The sequence below is a fragment of the Saimiri boliviensis genome, chromosome 9, assembly GCF_048565385.1.
Source record: "Saimiri boliviensis isolate mSaiBol1 chromosome 9, mSaiBol1.pri, whole genome shotgun sequence".
Classification (NCBI taxonomy): Eukaryota; Metazoa; Chordata; class Mammalia; order Primates; family Cebidae; genus Saimiri; species Saimiri boliviensis.
Genome location: NC_133457.1, coordinates 107,775,585 through 107,802,933, shown reverse-complemented (window position 1 = coordinate 107,802,933; position 27,349 = coordinate 107,775,585). Strand labels below are relative to the sequence as shown.

The following is a 27,349-nucleotide window of genomic DNA, read 5'->3' as shown; positions in this document are numbered from 1 at the left end:
TCCAGAGTCGCTCCCCTGCTCAAAACCCTTCTGAGGCACCCCTCTGTCCTCAAAATGAAGATCCACCTCTTTTTCTCAGTCCCAAGGTCCTGGTTGACCTGGTCCCTGCTGATTTCCCCAGCCCCATCCCTCACCCTCCCACCACTTCCCATGAGGCCTCTACTCTCCCGCCAACTGAGCCGCTCCTGGCTTGTTCCAGGGCCCTTCACCTAGAGACAAGTTCTTTACGCTGACCTTGCCAGCAGCCTGCCCCACGTTCCTACGGCATGGATGCACACCAACCCCGATCAGCGCGAGCAATGAGAGGCTCAAAGAGTAGCTGAGGGTGTGTGTGCGTGTGCATGTTGGAGCATGGGGGCTGGGAGTGGAAGGACTCTTAAGAGACACCCCTGCCTATGCAGGAACGTGATGACAGACAGGTGAAAGGGGCGCCACAAGAAACAGGAGAAAGGGGTCGGTTCTATCTGAGCAGACAGAGGCGGCTTCTCTGCAGTGGGTTTCAAATGATTTTCTGATTGAAGGCGGTATGTTCATTTCCTAGGGCTGCTGCCACAAATCACCATAAACGGGTGGCTGAAAACAACACAAACTATTCCCTTACAGTTCTGGAAAGCCAGAAGTCTGAAATCAGTCTCACTGGGCTAAAACCAAGGCATCATCAGGGCTGGCTGCTCTGGAGGCTCTAGGAGAAAACCCATTTCCTTGCGGTTCCCAGCGTCTAGTGGCTGCTTATTCCTTGGCTTGTGGCCCCTTCCCCCATCTTCATAGCACATCTCTCCAGCCTCTGCTCCCATCCTCACACCGCCTCCTCCTGATTCTGTACCCGCTCCTCATTATAAGGACCATTGTGATTCTACAGGGCCCACCCGGACAACCCAGGATAATTGCCCCCTCCCAAGGCTCTTAACCACATTGGCAAAGCCCCATTTGCCATTTAAGGTCACATGCGCCGGTTTCAAAGATTAGGACCTGGCTATATTTAGGGGTCATTATTCAACCACCCACAGTGAGTCCCATGAGAGTACTGACGAAATGTGTCTCAGTTTCTCTATATGTCTGGAGAGGGCGGAGAATGAAGTGCATGCCACGGTCGACTTTACTACTGCTCGCCAGTATCTGGCTCTCCTCTCCTCCCTAGCACAGAGGAGGCCACACCTCAGCTCCCCCGCCATTTATTGGAACCGCGTGTCTAGATTAGGCCAATGAGTTACGAGCAGGAACAGCATGGGTCTCCTCTGGGTGGAAGTATAGAAAAGCCAACTTGAGATCTGCAGGCTCGCTCTAGAGGACGTGCAGCGAGGACCTCCAGGAAGGTTCCAGACGGTCCAGACCTGACTATCCTACAGCCCTGAGCGATCCGTACTTCTCTGCCGACTGTCATGGAACGTGTAGTAAGAGCAAAAATAAGCCTTCCTCATGATAAACAACTGAGATCTAGGGGGTTGTTACTGCAGCATAACCCTAACACGCTCCATTAAATTTAGGCCAGGTATAATCCCAGAACTTCGGGAGGCCAGGGCAAGAAGACAGCTGGAGACCAGGAGTTTGGCACCAGCTGAGGCAGCATAGCAAGGCCCCATCTCTTAAATATGTGTGTGTGTGTGTGTGTGTGTGTGTGTGTGTGTGTATGTGTGTGTGTGTTGTGTGTGTGTGTGTTGTGTGTGTGTGTGTGTATATATATATATATATTTTTTTTTTTTTTTTAATTAGCCAGGCATGGTGGTGTGCCTCTGTAGTCCTAGCTACTCATGAGGCTAAGATGGGAGGATTGTTTGAGCCCAGGAGTTTAATGCTACAGAGCTATTATCATGCCACTGCACTCCAGCCTGGGTGACACAGCAAGACCCTTTCTCTGGAAAAAAAAAACAAAAAACCCGTAATAATGAGTTTAATAACAATGATCACTCGCTGATTACCTATTATGAGCCAGGCCCTTTACCTATGTTGCATGTAACCCTCATAATCACCACCTAAGCAAGGTCAGCATCACCTACTCTATTTTAAAGACAGAAAACTCAAATACAGAGAGGTGGAGGTGAAGGCTATGTACCTAGGAAGTGGTAGAGCTGGGATTCGAACCTACAACAATGTGGTTCCAAAGCCAAACTCTTAACTACCGCAAGGGTCCTCCTGAAAGGAACACAGGCTTCCAGACCCTTCTCTGACCCCAGACAGCTGTCGCCCCGCACTTTAGCAGCAGCTTCTGGCCAGTGCATGTGAATCCTGAGGCCAAAATCCTCAATGACAATGTGAGCTCAACCCTGGGTTCTGGGGCCCTGAAACAAATCCCCCTCACCCCAAAATCTAGCCTGAACTGATTGCTGGGCTGGTTCTTACTCATGTACTCATGCATCCGTATGCCAAAAGAATGCTTTCTGTGCAACCTCTTTGTGCCAGGCACTATTCTGGGCTCCTGGGAGACAGCAAAGACCCCTGGAGACAGAGAACAATACACATCATCAACAAGTGACTTACATGGTATGTGGAAAGAACAGAGTTGAGCAGGTGAGCATTATCGGGGATGCTGAGATGGAGGGTATCCAAGTTTAAACAGAGCAGTCAAGGTGGGCCTCATTGAGGAGGTGATAGTGGAGCAAAGACTGGAAGGAGGCGAGGGAATGGGCCAAGCAGATGTGCTGGGGAGAGCAGGTACAGGCCCTAAGATGGGGGTCACTGGCAGGTGTGACCCGGTCAGCAAAGAGACCAGTAAAGACAGGTAAAGCAAGCAGTGGGGAGGGAAGAAGGGGAGGGGAGGCCAGTGAGGCAACTAGGGATGGAGCGTGCCCCACAGATGGCACTGAGATTACCCCTCCCCAGAGAGAGGAAGCCAGCACTTTTTCCACTGCCTTATCTGATGCTGTGGTCGGAGAGCCAGCGAGGGCAGGCGTGAGGGCTGCACAGCTAGGCACATCCGAGAAACCTCAGCGGGCCTCAGAGCAGCTGACATCCGCTTGGCCTGCGGCTTCTTCCTGTGGCTTCGGCATCTCAGGGCGCCCCATGGATGCTATTTTTGCCCGTTTGGGGTTCTGTGGTGGGCTCCTCTGTGCATCATTGAGTTTGCTCTGCTCAGAGCAAAAGTGAGGGGTTATTTAAACATTCCAAATGTCTTTGGGAACAACTTACTGGCCCAAAAAAGAGGGAAAGAGGACATTTGTTATGCATGGCATCTTGTCAATCCTCATGACCCTCCAAGCTCAGAGAGGCTAGGGGGCTTGTCCAAGGTCACACAGCCAAATCAAACCACAGTCTCAGGATCCTACTCCAGTCTGTCTACGTCTGCAGGCCCTTAATTTGCAGGGAGGTCTTTGCATTTACTGCCTAAATTAATATTTCTGTGCTGTCTGGCCTTGCAGCCCATGTGAGAAACATCGATCATCGTGGGTGACGTCCTCGCAGAGTATCACAGCACTGATGGGGAGGGCAATGACAGAAGTGGGCACAGGGAAGGGGCTCCTGGCTCAGACAGTTGCAGGTGGACTGAGGGGGCAATCAGAGAAGGCTTCTAGAAAGCCGTGGACGTCATGACCACACCTGCAAGAATAAACAGGAGTCCAAAGGGTAAAAGAAACATTCTGGACAAAGGGGTCTGAATGTAAAATTAAGAGGCACAATAGCTTGGTCAGTAGAGAAGGGGATTTAGGAGGGAGCGGGACAGTGGTTCTGCAGGAAGCAAAAGCTAGCTTGTGGACTGCAAAGTGAGATCTGTCGGGTGTCAGCACCCCAAGTGGGCTTATTAAAGGCATCAGCGCAGATCCAGCTGATTACAAAAGACATCAACCAAAGGCTCTAAGCAGGGAGGGCTGCGAGCATCAGGTGGTTCTCAGAGATCCCACCGGCTACTGCCGGGAGAGCAGACGAAGGGGGACGGATGGAGGCAGGCAGGCCTGGGAGGAGGCTCCTGCAGTCACCCGGGTGAGAGGTAATAGTGAGGCAGGGGGACGTCATTTCACCCTGAAGGTGCAGCCAGCGGCATGTGCAGGTGGGTGAGACGCAGGGGGTAAGGCAGAGAGAGGGGTCAAAGGTGATCCCACACCTGTGGCCCAAGCCGAGGGGTGGACAGTCGTCTGTGCAAAGCGGTCACAAAGCAGAAGGGGCATATCGGGGTGGAGGCAGTGTGAATCGAGAAAAGGGTCATTGAGAGTAACTGTGTCCTCCCAGATGAGCCCCCCTGGGGTAAGGATGTGCAAATCAAAGCTGCCTTTCTCCGCCAACGCCCCCATGACTAGGGGGCTGCTGCTCCCATGTCCTCAATTGCTCTTCACAGCAAGGAAGACCCAGGGAGGTTAAGTGAGCTGCCTGGAGCCTCACAGCTAGAAGTCAAGAACGCAAAGGCTACAAATCCAGGTCCACCGAATTCCTTCTCCAGGCTCATCTCACCTCAACACCAGGAGGTCCTCAAGGCCCTCCCTGGAAAACAGCTCCCAGGCCCAGGAGAAGCTGGAGCGTTCACTCCCCATCTCCCCATCTATGATAGTTCAGGACTCACTCTGCAACTGTCCAGATGTGTGAACATCTGCCAGGCCCCTGGCTAGACAGAGATGGTGGCTCCCAGGCAGCCCTGGGCCTCCCAATGGGCAGCAGAGAGGCTGCCCCAACAGGGCCCCAGCTGCCTCTGCGGGAAACCTGCCTCCCTGCCCCTGCTCCCAATTTCATTAATTACCGGGTTGTTCATGCACAAGGCAAGCAAGAGAGTCATCAGGGATGCCGCCGGCTGAGGAAAGGAGATTCATTTCAAACACGAAGCTCACCCTGCTCTGGAGGCTCTCACATCCAATTTCCAACGCAGAGGAGGAGGAGGGGTTGAGGCTATCAGCCTGGATTCTTCTTCTGAGGGAATCAGGGGTCCAAAGAAGATGAAGAACTGGCCCGAGATCACACAGCAATTACTAATGGCAGGAAAAGCCTTGCAACTCAGGCCTCCCACTTCTGCGCACCTTCATTCTTCCCCCAAAGAGTCGGTGGTGCCCCTGTGTTTTGGCCCCTGCAGGCCAGCAGACACCCTGGTTTCAGGCAAAGGCTCTGCAGGGCCTCTTCCCTCCCCCAGAAGAACACGCTGTTACTTACTGAGCACCAGCAATGTGCTTTATACATTTTATCCCACTCAGTCCTCCTCATAATTGGTCATTTTATGGGCAAGGAAACTCTGGCTCAGAGAGGTTGCTGTGCTGAGGTCACACAGCAAGCAAGAACAGAGCCATGACTTAAAACAGGGTCTTAAAGCTGGGTTCAGCTTCTGTTCTCCAGGCAGGGAGCATGTATGGGGGTGCAAATCTCAGCCACTCTCTCCCTTCCAAGACTCCTTTCCTTCCAATGCCCTCCTTCCCAGCCAGGTGCTCTCGGCAAACAGGTGGTCAGGGAGCAGTCTGAACACCGGCTTACTGGCCGGCTGTTTTCCAGGGCCCTGCCAACTCAGTCCTCATGAGTGGTCTTCAGTAAGTTGTTCAGGAAGAGTTAACACTCAAAGGATCAGTTCTGTTTCAAGATGGCCAGTCGGTTCCTGCCATGAACTCCTCTCCCAGTCAAGAACCCACGGAAATGACCAGAGACGCAAAGAATTCCCATCCGCCAGGGCTGTGAAACAGACGTGGCCCCGACTTTAAGCTCCCCAGATGGATTCCAGAGCCTCTGACTCCGATTACAAGAAGAGAGCTCCCTGGATCATACACACAGATGCACAAAAACACATGCCCCCGTGAGCCGCACCCTCCTCATGAGCTGAGCCGACGTCCCGGGTCATTTGTTCATTCATTCATGCCTCGCTAATGAGGTCCTCCCACCATACCAAAGTGTTACGCGGTGTGTATGTGCACACGTGCATGTGTGTGTACATACACACATGAACACATGTAAATGCTTATACACACTGCCATGACAACACAAGAAAGTCGGCATCCGTGTCCCCATTTTATGAAGAGACTGAGACTTGGAAAGCTCAAAGAACTGGTTTGCTCACAGATTGTATTCGTGGCTGAGCTGAGCTTAGTAAGCAGTACCTAACCCAGACCCCAGTACACAGGAGGTGCTCAATAGCTACGTTCTGTGGCCAGCTAGCTCCTCAGCCTTCCCTTGCAGACTGGGGCCCACTGCCTCCTGCGGGCTTTCAGGCCCAGACTGGAGAAGGTGGAAAGCATCACAGGAGGCACAGAAGCTGGTGTTTCCTGGTCTCTCCCGGTTCGCCCAGGATGTTCCAAATGACGGAAAGCAGACCTGAGCAGGAGGCTTCTGTTGCCGAGACACACATGCAGGAAGCCAGATTTCAACAATGGCTGTGATAAATCAGAGCACCAGAAGAGGTCGGGCCTCCTGGTCTACTAGGTGCAGCACCATCAACAGCAACTAGCCCCACCCCCAACCCAGCCAACTCCCATCGCCAAGATAGCCTCCCAGGCACAGCTGGGATGGCCATTCACGTGAGGTTCCCGCATTTGAAATCTCTGCTTCCTATTAAGGGCATGTGTGTCCCATTAAGTTTGTGACTAGGTCCTTTGTCATTTGTTGCTTTCCTTTCGTCTACGAAAGAATAGCGTGTGGAGATCCCAACTGGTTATTTTTCAATGTCCTGACTTAACAAAAGGAAAGGTTGGCATTCACCAAATCTGGGGAGGAATCTTTATTGATTCCTCAAAGCCCAAAATCCAGTGGAAGAGGCAGCTCAGGTGTTCCCGATGACGTCCTCAGCTGCTCCTCACCCCTCTAGCCTTCTTGGAACGCCCCTCTCCCCGTTCAGCCCAGGTATCTTCTGGGCTCCTCCCAAGCCGTGGGCCATCCCCATCACTGCTCCCACTGTTTCCAGTCTGAATCAGCCAGATCCCCAACCCACACCTGGCCAGGCCCACTGCAGGGTGTGCTGAGTGAATGAATGAGTGCTTCCTGGGCGCCAGACCACAGCCTGACCCTGCTCTCCAGAAGCCAACCCCAACCGCCTCCAGAATTCCTTTCCAAGAAGGAGCTGCCAACTGCAGGCCTCCTGGCCCCTCTAAAGCATCTTCATTCCAGAATGTGACAGGTTCCAGTCCAAGTCCCTGCCTGCCCTGATCCAGACATCACCTGTCTTCAGCCCGCAGTGACGGCCTGACCACCTCCACCCCAGGGGGTGGCGGGCACCCACTGCTTACCTTCTGCGGAAACACACCTGCAATGCACCAGTGTCTTGCAAGTAGAAGGAGCCCAAGTCTCATTCCACAGAAGCCCAGGCAGCGAGAGAACGCGCCCGCGACAGCCTCTGTGCGAGTCTGCTGCATAATCAGCAGAGAAAGAGAAAAAACGCCAGAAATAGCAAGCTTTATAAGCCCTCCTGACAACTCTTGGTCCTCTATTGGCTGGAGGCCCGGCACCCCCACCCCCCATCCCGTTCGTATAAGGTGAAATGGAGAGACCTGTTATTTAACCTCTTTTATCAAAATCCATCTCCTCTTCCAATTTGGGCCTTCGTGTTCAGAGCTCCTGGTGGCGGTCTTCACGCCAGGTCTCGGGAAGCAGAGGAGGCAGCCCCTAAATACAGCGCAGCTCCACGTCATTTGTGGCTTAAGAGCCTTCCCCACTCACACGCTGCCTTGGGAGGGGTGGTGCACTGGAAGAGCCTTCGGAAGGCAAATTGGCAGCACCTGTCAACGTGTGAAACTTACACGCCCTTTCATTCAGCAATTAGACTTCCAAGCATCCATCCTGCAGAAATACCTATACTCAGTGCATGGATGCGTGCCCAGGGATGTTGCTTGTTACACAGAGAATTAGAGACAGCTAAATGTCGAAAGCCAGGGTCTGGTTGAATACATTGAAATACATCCGATGGAATGAGGAAGGTATAGAGGTACTGACTTGGAACTGGCTGGGAGAAAAAGTCAAGGACACGGTTCCATTTTTATAAAAATAGTAACTGTGTATATGTATATGTTTGAACACGCCCTGTAAAAGATACCAGGCTGTTAATAGTGGTTACACTAGGGAGGAGGAGATATTTTCAGTTGCTGCTTTTTTCTTTCTTGTTTCATTTTTTTAAATTCTTTACCACAAGCATGTATTACATTTGTAATTTAAAACAAAAAAATAAGAACCTCCCCTGGTTCCTTTGCACTATTCTGAAGCCATCAGGCCAAAGGTCAAGGTCACCCACCACAAGCCTCCAGGTGCTGGGGATAAAGCTAGCCCGAGGCACTAGGGATTCACCAGCAGTCTCTCATCAGCTTTCGAACAAATGCAGTTAAACTAGGACTCCGTGAAGAAGGCAGACTTTGAAATAAGACAGGGCTAGGTTTGAATCCTAGCTCTGCCTGCTGGAATAGCTAACTTCCCTGAGCCTCGGTTTCTTCACCTGTACAATGGGAAAAGTAGTACCTATTAAGTGTCATGTACTGTGCTGGGTGCTATTAAACTAATTTTAATTTTTTGGACATTTCAGAAGAAGCAAAGGCTGCTGAGGAAGCATCCTAGAGCTAAGAGAGGATCCAGACTGAGCAAGAAGAACACTGGGAAATCATCCTATTCCTGAACACTGCTAACAATACGAAGAGGCAGAGAGAACGGCCTGGGAAGAGCACATTTCATGTGGTAAAGGTGGCTGGTGCCCAGCATGTCTGCAGGAGGAGGGGAGAGTGGGAGGGGTCACAAAAGGCTCCAGAAAGAAAAAAGTCCTGCTTCCCTGCCTCTGTACTTTTCTCATGCTGTTCCCTCTGCCTGGAATGTTCTTCCCCAACCTTCACACAACTGACGGCTTCTCATCCTTTCAGCTCTGCTCAAAGATCTCCTTCCTCCCCAAAGAGAGCTCCTCTAATCTCACCTGCACCCCACTTATTTTGTCCATAGCACACGCCTCCAGCCAATGGTTTCTGCTCATGTGTTTGACGACTTTTGTTTCTGTGCTTACTGTTCTTTAGGCTCTGAGCTTCTTCATGGTCAGGATCGTCTGTCTTGCTCATCTCTGGGTCCTGGCTCCCAGCACGGCACCTGACACACAGTGGGTGCTCACCAAATAGAAAGTGCACACAACCCATAAATTCAAGGCACGTGGCACTCATCTCAAGGCAAAAGAGAGGGGGATTTTGCACCATGATACAAAGATGGATGAAAATTTCAGACATACCAGAGATTTACAAACACATACAAAGTTGTAAGCGTGCAAGAAGAAACTGTCCATGAATATTTACAGAAACTTTGGATGAGAAAGAACTTTCTAGGCTCAAATATGTGTGGACAGGATATTTATTGCATCATTATTTGTAAGAAGATGAAAATAACAATAAAGTCAATTGATAGAGGATTGGATAAATACATTATGGCTTTCAGTACAGTGGAATACTATGCAGCCATGAAAAATGATGGGCATTTGTTGATGTTGAAAGAAGCCATGTTATTTGTTGAATGTTAAACTTGTTCATCAGAAACAAGAGGTAAGTGAAAGGTGTAATAGACTGTCTCAAAGAAAACACAAAGGTAAAAATCCTTCAAGTATCATGTATTTATTCATTCACTCAACAAACTTTTTTGTTGTTGTTGTTCCCTCTGCCTCCTCCTTAATTCACATAGGTCATAATTCCAGATGCTGGAGCAATGTATGAACTGAATACTGCCCCTGTCCTCACAGGCAGCCCAGCTCACATACGGAGGTAACTATGTTATACGGGAAACAGTGCTCATGGTTAAGGGTCTCAGGGCGAGAGCTTCATAAAAATGGTGTTGTTCAAGCTGAGATTCGGAGAGGAGGCAGAGTTTGAGCACGCAGAGAAGGAACGAGTCATTTTAAAAGGCAGAAGCTGGGTGATACCAGACAAGCACAGAAAGCCCCTGCGATTCTTCACAAACACTCACCGGACCCCACCATCTGTAGGAGAGGGGGTTTACAGGAGCTAAGTCGAGGCCCAGATTCCGGACTGGATTCTGCCAGATGTGCTGGGAGGAGGCATTTGGGGTTGTGATCGTGCTGTCCACAGGTATGCAGGTGAGAAAGCGGCCTCCCTACCCTGACTCCTGCACCCTGAGAGCACCAGCCCCACAGGGCAGGCAGGGCTGGGGCAGGTGCGCCCGGCAGGTGAGATAACTGAGACTTAGCAAGGCAGATCCCAGGGCGTGCAGGTGCGGTGCTCTTGCCTTTGCAATAAATATTCAGGTGGAGGTATTTAGTGTGGGCTGGAGGGGGGGTCCCATCTCTGCAGCCCCTCCACTCAGCTCCTTCTGGGGTGGAGACAAGAAGGGCCTCTGCGCCATGAAGGAACTCAGCATTTTTTAGTTCTTTTTTACTTTTTCAGATTCTGAGGCAGCATGATGGTTATGGTTCAAAACAAAGAGAGATGACTCAGCTTCCTGTGGAGGAGCTGCAGCCTTTTGGAAATGATCTTTCAGTTTCAATGCTTCTCTCTTCTCATCCACGGAGGCAGCTTGTCCAGGCTGCATATTGTCTTTTTTCTTTTCTTTTATTTATTTTTTTAGACAGGGTCTCCCTCTGTTGCCCAGGCTGCAGTGCCAGTGGCATGATCGTAACTCACTGCAGCCCTGAATTCCCAGGCTCGAGAGAGCCTCCTGCTTCGGCCTCCCAAGTAGCTGGGACTACAGGCATGTGCCACCACACCCTGCTCATTTTTGTATTTTTTTCTTTTTTCGGTAAAGATAACATCTCACTATGTTGCTCAGGCTGGTCTTGAACTCCTGTCCTCAAGCAGTCTTCTTCTCTTGGCCTCCCAAAGTGCTGGGGATACAGGCATGAGCCTGTTGCTTGTTTTCTTGTTGTTCAGCTGTTCCTAGGCTGAGAGGCAGGGACAGTGGTAAGGCTCTGTGGCCACAGTGCCTGGGTTTGAATCCTGGCTGTACCCTTACTGGTCCAGAGAACCTGGTCAAATTGATATCCTCTCTGAGCTTCTGTTTACTGACGTTAAGATGGGAATAATAGTTCCCTCCTGAAGAGGGTTTTGTGCAAAGCAGCTGTCATCTATGGAAAGGGCTTGATCTGGTCCATAAATATCACTGTTAATAGCCAACAGCCGCCCTGCTGAGGTTCTACTGTGCTCTGATGATCTCATTTAATCCTCACACCTGCACAAAACAAGTTCCCATTTTACAAATGAGGAAGCTGAGGCTCACAGCAACGAGCTGGCTTCCATCTTCTTATTCATGAGGGTCAGTGCACACAGCCCAGGCAAACTCACAACCGAGTCATTATAAGCTTTGTCCCTTGATTCTCACTGCAGCAGCAGCCAAGCCCACATCAGCCCCTTGCTGTCTTTATTCACAACATGGGGACAAATACTCTTGAGATTGCTGAGATGTTCCAGCCAAGGTTTATCAAAAACAATTCTGTGAAGGACTCAGGAAGCTTCCATTCTAACACATCATTCCTTCCTCCGGGGCAAGAAGGAATCCACAGAGAGCTGAGTTCTTCCCGCGCAACATCCCAAGGAGAGGCCAGAAGTGAGTCAGGAAACCCCCGCAAGTCAACAGAAAACACCAAAGCTGAGAGAGGGTGTGAGCTTACGCAAATCAAAAGATCAGGGCTTTAGGCCGGGCACGGTGGCTCACGCCTGTAATCCCAACACTTTGGGAGGCTGAGGCGGGTGGATCCCATAATGTCAGGAATTTGAGACCAGCCTGGCTAACGTGGTGAAACCCATCTCTAAAGATACAAAAATTAGTCGGGTGTGTTGGCACCCGCCTGTAATCCCAGCTACTCAGGAGGCTGAGGCAAGAGAATCGCTTGATCCCAGGAGGCAGAGGTAGCAGTGAGCCAAGATCGCGCCATTGCAATCCAGCCTGGGTGACAAGAGCGAGACTCTGTCTCAAAAACAAACAACAACAAAACAGGGCTTTAAAATCACTCATCATACAAATGGCCACCATGCACCGTGATATTAACACTGGGACTCTCGAACCTTTGTCCTAGAACTAATGTTTTTTCTTAAATGCAGTGCAGGTGAACATAAGGTAACCCACAACAGCCTGAACCCAAGCCTCCACGCCCCCTTCCCTCACATCACCCTGAAGCATACGCTGACAGAGCAACCTTAATAGTAACTGACTAATTTTAAACGCTGTGATTACCAGGGTTGATTTTCATGGAACCTTCCTTTCACAGCACCGAGAGCCTCTTGTGAGTGGTAATTGCCAAGTTCAATTTTAGCTCTGTCATGCCCAACCGTCAGTGCTAACTAAGGCAGCTGCTGCATCACCAGGTAAGCTGGTAATGAAGTCGGCTTCACAGCTTAATTTCACAATATTGTGATGCCCCCGTCAGCACCTGTTAAGTGCTGAGAAGCTACAAGCTTCTATTAAACAAATCTCACCCAAGGGAAGTGACTAAAGCCGCTTTGCGCTTCTAAGGTGCCCTGTCTAGATCCTCACGCCCACGGGGATTTTGTGGGTGCTTAATCCCTTGTGCCTCCTCTCTGCAAAGTACTGACCACCAAAGTGCCATGCCACAGGCGTAGGGTGCCCTGATCACTGCCTCCTCCTCTGCAGTCACCTCTCATTCCCCCTCCATCCCTGTAACTCTGGCTCAGCCTCTCACCCTTCTGGCCTGGATCCCCATAGCAGCCTCTTAGCTCACCCTCCCCCTTTTATTTTCCAGGCCAATCAGTAGAGTTTTCTTGGGGGGAAAAAAAAAAAAAAGTTGCCAGGTGTGATTGCTCACACCTGTAATCTCAGCACTTTGAGAGGCTGAGATGGGAGGATCGCTTGTTAGGTCAGGAATTCAAGACCAGCCTGGGCAACGTATTGAGATCCATCTCTGAAAACAGAAAAAAAAAAAAAATTAGCTGGGCATGGTGGCACATGCCTGTAATCCCAGCTACTCAGGAGCCTGATGCAGGAGGATCACTTGAGCCCAGGAGTTGGAGGCTGCAGTGAGCTATGATCATGGTACTAAACTTAAGGCTGGGTGACAGAGCAGGTGACCATCTCTTCCAAAAACAAATGTGACACCCGCCATTTGAAATCCTTCAATGGCTCCACTGTCCTCAAGGTCGAAAGTCTTCACACTGTGTTTTCTTTTAAGTTTCTTGATTGAGCTCTGCACCAAGCTTCTAGACCCAATGCCCCGTCCCTCAGCCATACCGTCCCGGGGACTTGCCTGCAGTACCCCAAGCCCCATACACCCCTGGACCGCACTATCCAGGTGAACAAGTCCCGTGACTTCATTTTCCCTAAGGAAAAGTGTCTCACGCAGGACGTGACTCCCTGCCCCTTAACCTCTGCAGCATATCTGGGCATATCCCTGTGGTCACTCAGTAGCAGCACCGACTGAATCAAATCAGCACCCCATAAAACACTCTTGGGGTGCTTGGTAAGCACCTACTCTGTGCCAGGCACTGGTACTTTCTGTCTCCTCTTTAATCCTTAGACATTCTGGCAAAATGAAATGAGACGTTTTTCTTTTCAGGTGTGCCAACAGGCTCAGAGAAGTAAGCTCTTGAGGCCACACAGCTCCTAAGCTGCAGGGTCAGTTTGAACTCATGCCTGACGATACGAAAGGTCTCACCAAATGGACCCTCACTCGTCTTCCAACCCCACCGCATGGATTCGTTTGTGGGACTTACACAATGCCACATTCCAGCCTCATTCTGTTAGAATGCCTCACTAGTCTTGGCATCCATCCTATTCTTAATCAGTTCCCATCCCCTGCACATAGACACCCTCCCCTTGGCTGGGTTCCGGCAGCAGAGCTGCACTTTGAGCGCAGCGGCGCATGCCTGGGCTGACTCTGTGCTAACTTCAGCTTTTGCCCAGAAACCGACAGAAGCTAGACCTGAGTTGCGTCCTTTCTTCTTGCTCACCTCCTCCCGTCCCAATCTGATGAAATCCCTGTGCAAACCTTACCACAAATTAAGTAGATGCCATTATCATCCCCATTTCACAGAGGAGGAACTGAGACACAGAGAGGTTAAGTAGCTTACTAGATGTGCACAGCTAGTAACTGTCACAGACAGAATTGGAACTCAGGTCCTAAGCCCTAACATGCATGCCCACACCACTAGGCTACTCTGTGCCTGAGTCACTGATCTCATTTTACAGATAAGGAAACTGGGGCTCCAAGAGACAGGGGGGTTGCCCAAGCTGGGGCTTTGGCATCCAGGCTGGATGGCTGCAGACACAGGTGAAGCCAGGGGCTCCGGGAAGCTCCACCCTCAACTTCCAGCTAAGGCAAGACCATGCTTCTAGAAGCAAGGGCACCTGTCCCTTCCTGCCAGAGCTGCACAAGGAGGCCCTAAGGCAGAAACACAAGGGCTGGAAAACACCCCTGGCCTTCACAGCTGCCTCAGATGCCCCTCCCCCACCCCTGAACCAACTGTGCTGAGGGCAAGCATCACAGACCAGTCGCCCGGCAATGCAGAGCGAGACAATGCTTTTTCCCTGCCATGTGGTGGCTGGGCCTACAGTTCAGCTAAAGCCAGTATGGAAGTAAGTGCTGGGGCATGGAGATGCAGGTTTGAATCCCAGCTCTGCCAGCAAGTAGCTGTGAAGCCCGGGTAACGAGCTGAGGCTCTCCGTACAGTGTGGTGCTAATGCCACCACCTCGCCAGCTATCTGAGGACTGAACGAGCTCACAGGCTCGTGGCCCTCCCTCCCTCCCAGAGCAGATTCGCTGCCATTTCAGCACCCACCTCCAGCAGCATTCTGACAACTCCCAGTGCACCCAGCAGGATGTGGGCGGGAGGCAAGATTGCTTCAAGTTATCTCATTTGAGGCCTGCTTTCTGGGACAAGCATTTATTATTAAGTAATAATAAAATCCAAGGTTGAATGGAAACCCAAAGTCAGGACCGAACTTCTCAGTCCTACCTCAGGCAGGAGGAGAGGGCTAAGGGGTCCCCGTGGGTCACTGCACAGCGGCTGGAGTTGTGAATGGGACCCGCACCCGTGACAGGCCCTTCTCCCGGCCATCACTGGGGCACGTTGCCACATCCCAGTTGCCATGGTTTCTGTTTATTCTGGGGAAGAAAGCTCCACTGACATGGGTCCTGGTGAGAGGAGAGTTTGCCTCGCTGGGGTCCCCACAATGGCCACAGGCATTAGACTAAAGGTGCTGACATTCGCAGCCCTTAAAGCTTCCTCTTCACTTGACCCAGGAAGGATGTGAGCTGGCCCTATTTCCAGATGAGAAAACTGAGGCTCAGGACTGGGCAGCTACTTGCACGGTTTCATGGAGACGTTGGAGAGAAGCAGGGACCCACACTCGGATGCATCTGACTCCTCCCATTTTTCCAATCTGTGCTGGTTCATTTATAATCATTATTGTGGCACCCAGTGATGCAGGGCCTTTTCCAAAACCAGAGCCCCTGATCCGCCCTGAGAGAAGCTGCTGGAGGCTCCGGGGACATCAAAGGCTGCTTATGGGACTTGGCAGGCAGCTCCCCAGAGGGACTTGATGCTCCAGTCACCTCCAGGACGGCCCTCTTAGCCCTGCATATGGACATAGAGGCTGGCTTAGGGTTGGAGACCTGGGGTGTGGCTGGGGAGGGTCCCCAAGTCATTCCTCTGTGCACCCTCCCTACGGGCCTCCCCAACATCATCTCATTCTCGGTCCATGGTTCAAAGACCACCAGCCAGTGGGACTGAGTCTAAAACCCCTCACTTCCCTCACACACCTGTCCTCCCGAATCCTCCGCAACTGACCCCTTCCTTGCTTCCTCCTCCCCTTCCTCAAGCTGAACCCTGTGCCCACAACACCCTTCCCCATGCTCAAATCCCTCCTGGGTCTCCTCTCCCAGCGCAAAACCCAGGAGCCGCGGTGGGAAGGTCTCAGCCACCTCCCTCCTGAGACTGCACCGCACAAGAAAGCTTGGGGGACCTCTGCGAACCGGAAGTTCCTTTCTCAGCCCAAGGTCGCCGACACTTAAAAGAAACTGGCACTTTCTTGGGTGGTCAAGTGTGCCAGGCCCCTCCTTCCACAGGGCCTTTGCACGTGCTCTTCCCTCTGTCTGGAATGCCTCCCCTGTGCCCATCATCGAGCAACTGCTAGTCTTCCCACAGCCCCGCCGATCTCTCCGTCGCCTGCTCTCCTGGCCCCGTTTGGCTCTCCTTCACCACACCTGTTCTGCTTCCGTTATGTTTCACCATGTGATTATTCACTGGCTAAACTAGAGGCCACATGCCCACAGCACGAGGCCTGTCTTGTTCACCCCAGAGTCCCTGCCACAGTGCCTGGCACCCAGCAGGGGCTCGATGAATGTCTGCTGTCTGAAGAGTGGGGCCAGCTGTGTAGATTACAAAGATGAACGATAATTATAATCATGGCCTCCTGTCCTGTAGGCACGCCCTCGGCACTGTGAGGCTGCCGTTCCTCTCGCTGTCGCATAAATGCACCTGTATTTAACGAATGGGACAACAGCAAATGTGACACAAACAGAGGATTGAAAAGCACCAGGACACTGGGGTTTTCTCTCTCTTGCTACGCCAGGGAGCCTGGGAGCCCCAGGGGCACATGCCCAAGCTAGCCTGCTGGAGGACAGGAGGTCATGTGGGGCGCCAAGCCAACAACCAGCCAGCTCCCAGCCAGCCGCATGCAAACTGCCAGCCACGAGGGGAAGGCTGTCCTAGACCATGGAGCTCCCAGGTCACTGGCCAACTGACCATGACGCAGGAAGAGCCTGTGGAGACAACCAGCCTAGCCAGGAAGCCTTGCAGCCAACCCACGGATCATGAGTTAATTGAAATGCTGGTTGTTTCAAGCCATTAATTCTGGTGGCTTACTGTGCAGCAACATACAAGTGATACGGGAGCTAACAGAAAAGCGTTTGCCCTGATGCGCTCACAGCCAAAGAACATGTGTCTGATCTACTCAACATCAAGTTGAAAACGACAAAGCCTCTTGGGGGCTGGGAAGCAGCTGGGGTCAGGGAAGGTCAGACCCTGAGTCTGAGCCTGCTGGCCTGTGACATTGGCTCGAGCTGGGACGAGGTGGGCACTCACCGCTGTGGGTAGGTCTGCCTGTCTCTACCAGTGGGAATGACACACGCCATGCCAAGCCTTCTCGGGTTGATGATCTGAGACTAAAGGAGAAACACATGAAAGGGTCTCCAGAAGGAAGCTAAAGACCCCTGTGCATGCAAGAACACGATGCTGCATAAAGATCATGACTTCAGAGCTGGACAGATTCAGGTTCATGATCCACTCTGCTTCCTTTTTTTTTTTTTTTTTTTTTTTTTTTGGAGACAGAGTTTCACTCTTGTTGCCCAGGCTAGAGTACAATGGTGCGATCTCAGCTCACTGCAATCTCCACCTCCGAGATTCAAGCAATTCTCCTGCCTCAGCTTCCTGGGTAGCTGGGATTACAGGCATGCACCACCATGCCCAGCTAATTTTTTTGTATTTTTAGTAGATATAGGGTTTCACCAGGTTGGCCAGGGTGGTCTTGAACTCCTGACCTCAGGTGATCTACCTGCCTCGGCTTCCCAAAGTGCTGGGATTACAGGCATGAGCCACCCTGCTAGGCAGATCCACTCTGCTTCTTACAGGCTGTGTGACCTTGGGCAAGTTTATCTGAGCTTCAGATATCCCATCTATGACATGGTAATAGTAATACATAACTTGAGGGCTGTTGTAGGGGTTAAATAAGATAGTATACAAAAGATACCTAGCACAGTCCCTGGTACATAGTAGGTATTCAGTAAAGAGTAGTTCCTCCTGGTTCCCACCCCTACTCTGCTGGTACCTTTCACTCAACCATCTTATCCCCACAGCCTCGCTTAGCACTAACAGTTTTCATGTTTGATATCAGCATCTCGTGCCAGGTGCCAAGCTGTGACTGTAGCTTATATAACATCCTACGCAAGAGAGGCTTACAGGGAAGATGATGGAGAAAGAGCTGGATGTTCCCAGCTTTGACTGGGAAAGAAAACTCAGGCCACAGAAGTAGAGAATAGAGTGAAGAAGACTGAAGATAATTCAGAACCAAAACCTCCCTACAAGGTCCTGACGCACCCCAAACTCACATCTGTCTTCATCTGGGATAATGATTTGTGATCCTTCCGCCATTCGCCCCCAAGGCGCCAATGCACAGCACGGGGCTGGCTACATGGGAAGGGGAGAGGAGGAAGCCTCACCACGGCGGCAGGACACCCAGCTGTCACCATGATTCCTGGACAGAGAGCATGACTCCACGGACACTGTCGGCAGCTTAGCCTGGCCTCTGCCCCACAAAACATCTACAGGAAAAACAGACACACACCCCTGCCCCGAGTAGCCCAAATGTCCAAAAAATGGTCTACAGAAAGGGTCCAGGATGGACTCCACCCACCCCAACACACACAAAGACACATATACACACAGAGATACAGACACACACACACACAGACACACACACAGATGAAGTGGAGAAGCTGGCTCCGAGTTGGGGCAGGAAGGGGGTCCCAGAGCAGAGGGCATGACTACACCCTCACGCCTGCCCCAAAGCCTTCCACGGCTCCCTAGTACAGAATCCGAACCCCAAAGCCTAGAACTCGGTGTCCTCCCAGCCCTTCTATATGAGCCTCTGCCCATCTAGTCAGGTCTGCAGTAATTCCCAAGGCTGCCAGCTCCCCTCCCCTTTCCACACAGCCCTCCCTACGCTTGTGGTCCCTTAGGAAGAGAGAGTATGTTCCTGGCAAGCAGGCTTGGGTTCCAATCCCACTGTGACCCCAGCCCAGTGCCCTCACCTCTTGAGCCTCAGCTCCTCACCTACATGGCAGAGGTGGCTTTCTAAATAGGATTGTTGTGAAGATTAAATAAATAAGTGAAATACCCATCCCGTGCCAGATGCTAAATAAGAACCTCTGCTCTTCCCCACTCCTCTGTGTTCTCCTACCCTTCTTAGAGGGTTTCAGAGGGAACCCCCCAAAAGGTTCCCTCTGCCAGGAAGCCCTCCCTGAACACTGCAGACCTCAGGGGTGGGTAATCTCTCTCTCTCTCTCTCTCTCTCTCTCTCTCTCTCTCTCTCTCTCTGTCCTTACCTTGGGCTCTGAAATAAGAGCTCCCTCTTCCTTTGCAGACCCTACCCCATCCCCAACCTCAGCCTCCACACAGCCTGAGGACAAGGACAAAGGACCAACCAACTGATGAGTCTGTAGCACACACAGCTCCCAGAGAGAAGCAGCCACCTCAAGGGACACAGCAGAGTCCACGCCAAAGCCCGAGTCCTGCCTCCCAATCCACCTTCCTCAAGGCCATCCTCAGGCAAAAATACTGTGTGTGGACCACCATGGGTTCCACCCACAACCCCTCTTTCAGGCTGCGCACCCACTCCCCACAGGCTGAGTGCTGATGCCACAGCTGCTCCCTCTGGAAGAACACCTGCTGGGAGGTGGCACAGGAGGCATGATACCTCTCCCCATCCTGGGCAGCCCCTGGCCAATGACTAACTGGTGTGCAGGGTGCAGGCGCATTACCCCAGCCTCCAGGTGGGACCCACTTTCTGGCAACTTTCCTGGTCCAGGGCCTGCTCCCTCCCTCCTGCGAGCAGTCCCCACCCAACCTCTCGCACACGAACCCTCATTTGTCTCAGCATCTGCTTCCAGAATGTCAGCCTCACACAAACAACTTGATTCTCAGAGTGTGGCCCCCTGAACGGCATCATCTAGACCTTGTTAGAAATGCAGGATCTCTGGCCTCACCCAGACCGACTGAATCAGAATCTACGTTGTCACAAGACCCCCATGTGATTCAGGTGCTCTTCAGTTTCAGATGCGCTGGCTTGAGAGAGGCAGTCACCAGCCCTCTGCGGGGATCAGCAACTAACATGGGTATTAACCAAACCCACCCCTCTGTCTTGGCGATCGTATTGCTAATGTGTGTGTTATCTGCTACGGTCTGAATGCTGCATCCCCCACAGAATTCACATGTTGAAATCCTCATGGTATCAGGATGTCGCGCCTTTTGGGGGTGCTTATGTCATGGTGGCAGAGCCCTCCTTATGGGAATCAGAGCCCTTATTAACAAGAGCCCAGAGAGCTAGCTGGCCCCTTCCACCACGTGAGGCCAGAGTGAAACAAGGGCTATCTATGAGGAAGTGGCCATCATCAGATACCAGACCTGCTATGCCTTGATCTTGGACTTCCCAGGCCCCAGAACTGTGAGAAACAATAAATAAATACCACTCGGTCTCTGGTATCCTGTTCATGAGCCCCAGTGAGCAAAGACATTATCTAAACTTGACCATCAACTACAGGAATGAGCCAGGTAATGGAGACATTGACCACCTGAGCACCCCCTGTGGGGGTCAACATGGTCCCCTTTGCTCCAGGTGAGTGTAATCTCCAACATTACCCTGGTAGAAGCTTCTCTAACCTCCAACATTACCCTGGTAGAAGCTCTAACCTCTAGTGACCTTACTTGGTCACTAGAATTCTGTTTCTCTTTGGTGCCCCAGGGTCTACATTAGTCAATTCAAGCCTTTGCCTCTACTTCCTTCTTGAAGGGACTTTGCCCCTGCCACCAGACAATTAGGAAAGGTTCCCCAAAAGCACCCTGGGGGAAGGTATCAGAAAGAGGGGTAGATGAGATTTGTCCGGGCCTCTGGAGGATATGTGGAGGGGAGCAGGGCCCACTGATGTCTCTGTTGAGAGGAAGAAACCCCTGACCTGCCCTCAGTCAGAAATGACAGGGAGGGCAGCAACCCTCTCCAACCCCCCACCTTCAGTCCACCCCAGGGTGTGAGCCCCCAGTCCTGGTGTGAGCCCCTCAAAGCCCCTCCGAGGGGATGTCCATGACCTTTGCTAAACCAAATGCAATAACCAAATCCTATGTGCAGAGAAGACCCCAGGGCCAGCCCTGAAGGCTGCAATAATCCAGACTCGTGTTTGGACAGGAGACACCCTGCAAAGCTCCGTCAACTCTGCCTGTCGCCTGAGGACAGAAGCGGCTCACCTTTCGCTAATCGTCCTAATTCATTTTTTATTACTAACTTTCCTGTTTTCTATTTGCTGTCTGATTGAAGATATTACCGAAGGCATTTAAACAGCATCAGCCCGTACCACAATGGCAAACATAACTCTTTTTATTGAAATGTGCATTAATATACATATAAGTCCCCGATCACAAAGACCTCAGGGTCCACATGCTGGACCCTAAATCAAGGCAGATTTGGCAAGAGGGATATACACAATGGAAGGGTTTTCAAAAGGTAATAAGCTATGCCAGGAGGGCAGGGGACAATGGGCACTTTCTTGTGCTGCTGGTGAGTGGGGATGACCCTTTTGGAAAATGACAGATCACCCTGAATCAGGCACCATAAAATGCTCACTCTTTTTTGACCCAGAAATTTTACTTCCTGAGTCTTGATGCCGCACTCTCCATCATACCCCAGACCCAACTCATTCCCAAACCACATACATCTTCCCTCCTGTGACCTCCCACACCCTTACTTCTCATCATTTCCACTCCGCCACCACAGGCCAAGCCAGAGTGGACCCACAGAACCCTCTGCAGGGAAGGAAATGCCTGTATCTGCACTCCCCCATGGAGAATACCCATATGTGGCTATCGAGCACTGGAAATATGGCTCGTGTGAAGGAACAAAATTTTGTTTTATTCTCTTATTTTAAGCAAAAACAAGCCATCTGTGGCTACTGGCTACCTTATTAGACAGCATGGCCACAAGCCATCATCAGGTCCCCCTACGCCACAGGCACCACCTCCCAACTATTCTCCTGCCTCTGCTCTCGCCCCAGCCAGTATCTCCCCCACAGAGCAACTTCAAAGATTCTTCTAAAATGCAGCACACCTCCACAGCTCCCACCGCTCTGAAGTCAAAGTCCAAGCGCCCAGACACGGCTTCCAAAGCCCATGTCTCCTGGGGACATTGGGCAGCCCAGCCCCAGAGAGGCCACTGTGTCACAGATGCCAGATGGGAGGGGCAGTCGCACACGGGAGGGCAGCCGTGTAGGCCTCCTGGAGGGGGTGGCGCTTGAGCGGAAACATAAAAGATGTGTGTGTTTAGCCGGGCATGGTGGCACATGCCTGTAGTCCCAGCTACGTGAGAGGCCGAGGTGGGAGGATCGCTTGAGCCCAGGAGTTGAAGACCAGCCTGGGCAACGTGGTGAGAGCCCTCTTCAAAAAATTAAAACATTAGTCAGGTGTCGTGGCATGTGCCTGTAGTCCCAGCTACTCAGGAGGCTGAGGCAGGAGGATCGCTCGAGCCCAGGAGACGAGGCTGTAGTGAGTCATGTTTGTGCCACTGCACTCCAGCCTGGGCAATAGAGCAAGACTCTGTCTTTAAAAGAAAAAAAAAAAAGGCCAGGTGCGGTGGCTCATCCCTGTAATCCCAGCACTTTGGGAGGCCGAGGCAGGTATGGATTACCTGAGGTCAGGAGTTCAAGACCAGCCTGGCCAACATGGTGAAACCCTGTCTCTACTAAAAATACAAAAAATTAGGCAGGTGCAGTGGCATGCGCCTCTAATCCCAGCTACTTGGGAGGCTGAGGCAGGAGAATCGCTTGAACCCAGGAGGCAGAGGTTGCAATGAGCCAAGATCACACCACTGCACTCCAGCCTGGGCAACAGAGCAAGACTTCATCTCAAAAAAGAAAAAAAAAAAAAAAAAAGATGAGATGTGTGTGCAGGAGTTTGCCAGGTGGGTGAGAAACACTAAAACCAGAGCCTGGCAGTCAGAGTCACTCTGAAGGCCCCACCCATGAGTAAACAACAGCGATCCCTGCATTTGCAAAGCCGATATTCTAGTGAAGGAAATAGAGGAGGGAGGAGAGAAGGGCGTAAACAATAAACATCTGGAATAGGTAGAAAGCGATGGGCAAGGGGCTTCCCATGGACCACGGCAGGGCAGTGCGGGTAGCAAGCCTTGAGTACGAAGAAGGCAAAGTGTCAAACACCGCCCTGGAATCTGCGCCGTGGAATAACAGCAGGTGATTTCCACTCATTTCCTAAACTTTTGGCAGGTAACATAGTGTTTATAATTTACAGTTTTATTTAAAAAAAAAAAAAAACATAGAAGGAATGATAACTTTAGGAAAGAAGCCACCAGAAAGTCCTGCTCGCTCAACAGAAACGTTCCCACGGGCTGCAGAGAGGTTTCATTATCTCCGAAGGCCAGGCCAACTGTGCCCCAGATACCCTGGCCCAGGCAACTGTGAGTGACGCCTCCCTCCTCACAAAGGCAAGGTCATCATTCCCAGGGAGATGAGAAGGGGATAAAACAGGGGCTGCCTCTGCCAGCCTGTGCCCCGAACAGTCAAGCACTGATTACAAGCCATGAGGACAAGGCTTTCCAACATCATCTCTTGAGTCATATCTCAGTTTTCCTCGTTGGGCTCAGCCGGAGATGGGCCTGGCATGTTTCTACAATAAGAATTCTGGCATTCGCATTGATTAACCCTTGCAGGCCCCAAACACTGTGTCCCTCACATGTATGTGCTTCATCCTCCTGGCAACAACATACAAACAGGATAAGTGAGGCCCAGAGAGGGTGAGTGGATTATTCTTAGAAACACAGCCTGGGCTATGTTACAGTGGTCACTGGAAAATATGATCTGCCTCATTCATTTGTTCATTCTTTCAACAACTTTTCACTGAGCACCTACTATAGGTCGGATACCATGCTAGGGCTGAGGACACAATGGTAAACAAAATCAGCAGGACCTATTGTTTCTTCAAGTTTATTATCCTGAACGGGGAACAACCAAGTAATTTCACCAATATATGATACCACAAAGAAAAATACTCAGAGGCGGCCGGGCATGGTGGCTCATACATGCCAGCACTTTGGGAGGCTGAGGCAGGTGGATCACAAGGTCAGGAGATCGAGATCAGCCTGGCCAACATGGTGAAACCCCATCTCTACTAAAAATACAAAAATTAGCTGGGCATGGTGGTATGTGCCTATAAGCCCAGCTACTCAGGAGGCTGAGACAGGAGAATCGCTTGAACCCAGGAAGTGGAGGTTGCAGTGAGCTGAGATCACACCACTGTACTCCAGCCTGGGTGACAGAGCAAGACTATGTCTCAAATAAATAAATAATTAAAAATAAAAATAAAGGCCAGGCACAGTGCCTCAAGCCTGTTATCCCCATACTTTGGGAGGTCAAGGTGGGTAGATCACGAGGTCAGGAGTTCAAGACCAGCCTGGCCTAGATGGTGAAACCCCATCTCTACTAAAAATACAAAAACTAGTCAGGCACACTGGCTGGCGCCTGTAATCCCAGCTACTCGGGAGGCTGTGGCAGGAGAATCACTTGAACCCGGGGGGCAGAGGTTGCAGTGAGCTGAGATCGTGCCATTGCACTCCAACCTGGGTGACAGAGTGAGATTTCTTCTCGAAAAATATAATAAAAAAATAAAAATACTCAGAGGTTCAGAGAAAAAGGGAGGCAACTGCACAGATGAGCGGGTCAGACTCTGGGAAGCTGAGGATGAAGCTGAGGTCAGAGGCTGAGCAGGAGCCAGTCACGTGAAGAATGAGGGCAGGAACATTCCAGGCAAAGGCAACAGCATGGGTGAAGCGCCTCACACACGAAAGAACATGGCAGGTCTGAGAAATAGCAAGAAGGCCAGGGTGGCTGGAACAGAGTCCTGAGGGGGACTGACCCTGACTTTGCTCATCACCGTGTCCCTAGCATGAAGCCTGGTGCTTGGAACAGAAGCTGGAAGCACAGGCAGGGGCGAGCTCACTTGAGGACTTGCAGGACAAAGAAGGAGTTGAATGTTATCTGCTCACCAGGGGAAGGCACTGGAAGGCTTTAGGGGGAAATCTGAGAAGATATGATTTCAGTTTGTAAGAGCTCATCAAGCTACAATGGAAAGCCACTGAGAAGCTTTCTTTTTGTTTGTTTTTTTTGAGGGGGGGGTGGCTTTTTTGAGACAGAGTCTCACTCTGTCACCCAGACTAGAGTGCAGTGGCACAAGCTCAGCTCACTGCAACCTCCACCTCCCAGGTTCAAGAAATTCTTCTGCCTTAGCCTCCCTAGCAGCTAGGATTACAGGCACCTGCCACTACTGCCCGACTAATGTTTGTATTTTTAGCAGACACGGGGTTGGCCAGGCTGGTCTCGATCTCCTGATCTTGAACGATCCACCCGCCTCTGCCTCCCAAAGTGCTGGGATTACAGGCGTGAGCCACCACACCCGACCCCGTTGAGCAATTTTGTACAGAGAAGAGACAGGATCCAATTTATGCATCATAAAGATATTGATGGTGGCCACTACGGCTCCTCAGCTCATCCCGATCTTTGGTCACTGGATAGTAAATGTCTCCGAACTCCGCGGAATGCTAAGCTTCCCCGGCTGGCATGTGGGAGGTGGCCACCTTTCGGCTAAGCAAGACAAAGCAGCAAATGACAGGGCGTGTTGACAGAGTGTCAGACAGAAGCATGGCCATAGGCAGATGAAAAATTGTCCCAGAGGACACCTCAACAGGCCGTTGAGTTGCTGTTAGCATCGAGCCATTAAGAAAACACAATGATGTGCTTCGCTGATCCTGAAGGACGTCATCCGGACGGCATGCAGACATTCAGTGCTCCGTCCAAAGGAGCAATAAAGCGACTGGCACAAGAGCAGCTGGAGGAAACCTGCACCGTGCAAGCGGGCAGCCAGGCCCTTCAGTGCCTCTTAGTCCTTGTCTCATTTAAAATCAAAGCCTGGCTCTTCAGCATCTGTACACAGATTTGAAAAGGGAATTGAAGCTAACTGCATCAGGTGCTTAAACATACATCATTACCTCATTTAATTTCATAAACAAGTAAACATTGCTCATCACATTTTGTATATGAGAAAACTGAAACCAGGGATAATAAATAGCTTCCTAAACGTTCCTGGATCCCTTCTTCAGCCTCATCTCTTGACACTCTCAGCCCCTCTGTGCCTTTGCAAACGTTGTTCCTTCTACCTGGAATGCTTTTCCCTACTTTCTTCACTTGGCCAAGTTCTACTCACCTTCAAGCACAGGTAAGTGTCCCTCCCTCTGAGAATCCTCCCCTGACTGTCCCCAGCCTAGCCTGGGGGTCCCACTCTCCTGTGCTGCTTCAACCTAATGCTGACCACACACACTTAAAATTGTTTATTTCTGTCTCTCTAATAAGATCATGCTTCTCAAGGACAAGGACCATGTCTAAATCACCTGTTCCTACCTGGCACCTACCACAAAGCCTTGCATACAGCAGGCAGTGCATGCTCTTTGCATAGCTATATGAAGGAGGGAAGGAGGGAGGGAAGGAAAGAAGAAGGGAAGTGAGGGAGGGAAGAAAGGAAGGAGAGAAGGGAGGGAAGGAAAGAGGGAGGGGAGGAAGGGAAAGAAGGAAGGGAGGGGAGGGAGGAAAGGAAGAAGGGGAAGGAGGGAAGGAAGGAGGGGAGGGGGAGGGAAGAAAGGAAGGAGGGAGGGGAGAGAGCGAAGGAAGGAAGAAGGGAGGGAGGGAGGAAGGAAGAAAAGACGGGAGGGAGGGAAGGAGGGAGGGAAGGAGGGAATTAGCTCTTTGTAAGTGGCAAAACCAAGATTGAATCCCAGGCCAGTATGACTCCAAAGCATATCTCCTGCCTCGTGCATGCACGTACGTGTGTGTGTGTGTGTGTGTGTGTGTGTGTCTTACATAGAACAATCAGAAAATGTGCATAATGTAGAATATATTTAGGACATACTGAGGACTCCATTCTTCCTTCCAAAAGAGATGCCAAAATACCAACCCTCAGGGGAAAAAAATTAGGATGATGAATACGGGGATAAAGGGTTAACTAAATCCTTTTCCTTGTTGCAAGAGAATTTCACCTTTGTTAATTGCAGAGCATAACTTCCCCAAAAACCTGTCGAAGGTGAGATGTTAACTATGTTACCAGGCAACTCTGCTTATGGTAAAAATGACCCCTGATTGGTAAGTTGCATCTGAACTGGGAAGAACTATAAATAAGTTATAAATATCTGAGAAAGAAGCCATACTTTGGATTTTCCTGGATGCAGTGACATTTGTACCTGACATGTTCCTGGGCCCTTGAAGCTAAGCCTATGGAATTGTTACAATGGATACGGCTGCTGGGAGAATAAGGCTTCTAAGCCAGGATGGCTTCCAAATCCACCTGTTGTATATTTCATTCCTCTGCACTTGAACCAGAGCCTGGGAGGGAGGGGGCAGCAAGGAGGATAGCTCCTGGCCACCTCTGTGGACCATTGCAGAGACTGTTGCAAGAATTACTCCTGCAGACGAGAACAGCTCACGTGCCTTGCTGGCAGGCTGTGTCAGGCTGTGTCCCAAGTCTTTCAAGGAGACTGGTGCCAAGTGTCCCCTGTGTTCGTCTTGTGAGCCTGGATGTTTCATTGGTCCTGAAAAACTCCCTGTGGGAATTGCAATGAGGAGGAAGGGAACTGATACAGGAGAGAAAAGAGACAGTCCCAATGGGAACGAGCACTACACGGATCCTGAACTGAAAAGCTCCTTAGACTGTATAATTTATAAAGGCAT

The 27,349-nt window shown here is 51.0% G+C and overlaps 1 protein-coding gene across 6 annotated transcripts in view; it reads right to left on the bottom strand.

Annotated features, from left to right (window-relative positions):
- Positions 1–27,349, bottom strand: part of TOX2 (TOX high mobility group box family member 2) — a 159,473-nt gene that overhangs the window by 120,443 nt on the left and 11,681 nt on the right. The window contains exon 1 of one of the 6 annotated variants that reach the window (XM_074406562.1): positions 7,389–26,096. The exons of 3 other annotated variants lie outside the window; for them this stretch is intronic. In XM_074406562.1, the coding sequence (XP_074262663.1) occupies positions 7,389–7,517 (129 nt within the window). In that variant the 5' untranslated portion in view covers positions 7,518–26,096. Of the gene's footprint in view, positions 1–7,115; positions 7,326–7,376; positions 26,097–27,349 lie in introns of those variants that run through there. 2 more of the 6 variants (XM_074406563.1, XM_010346882.2) reach the window with 2 other exon arrangements.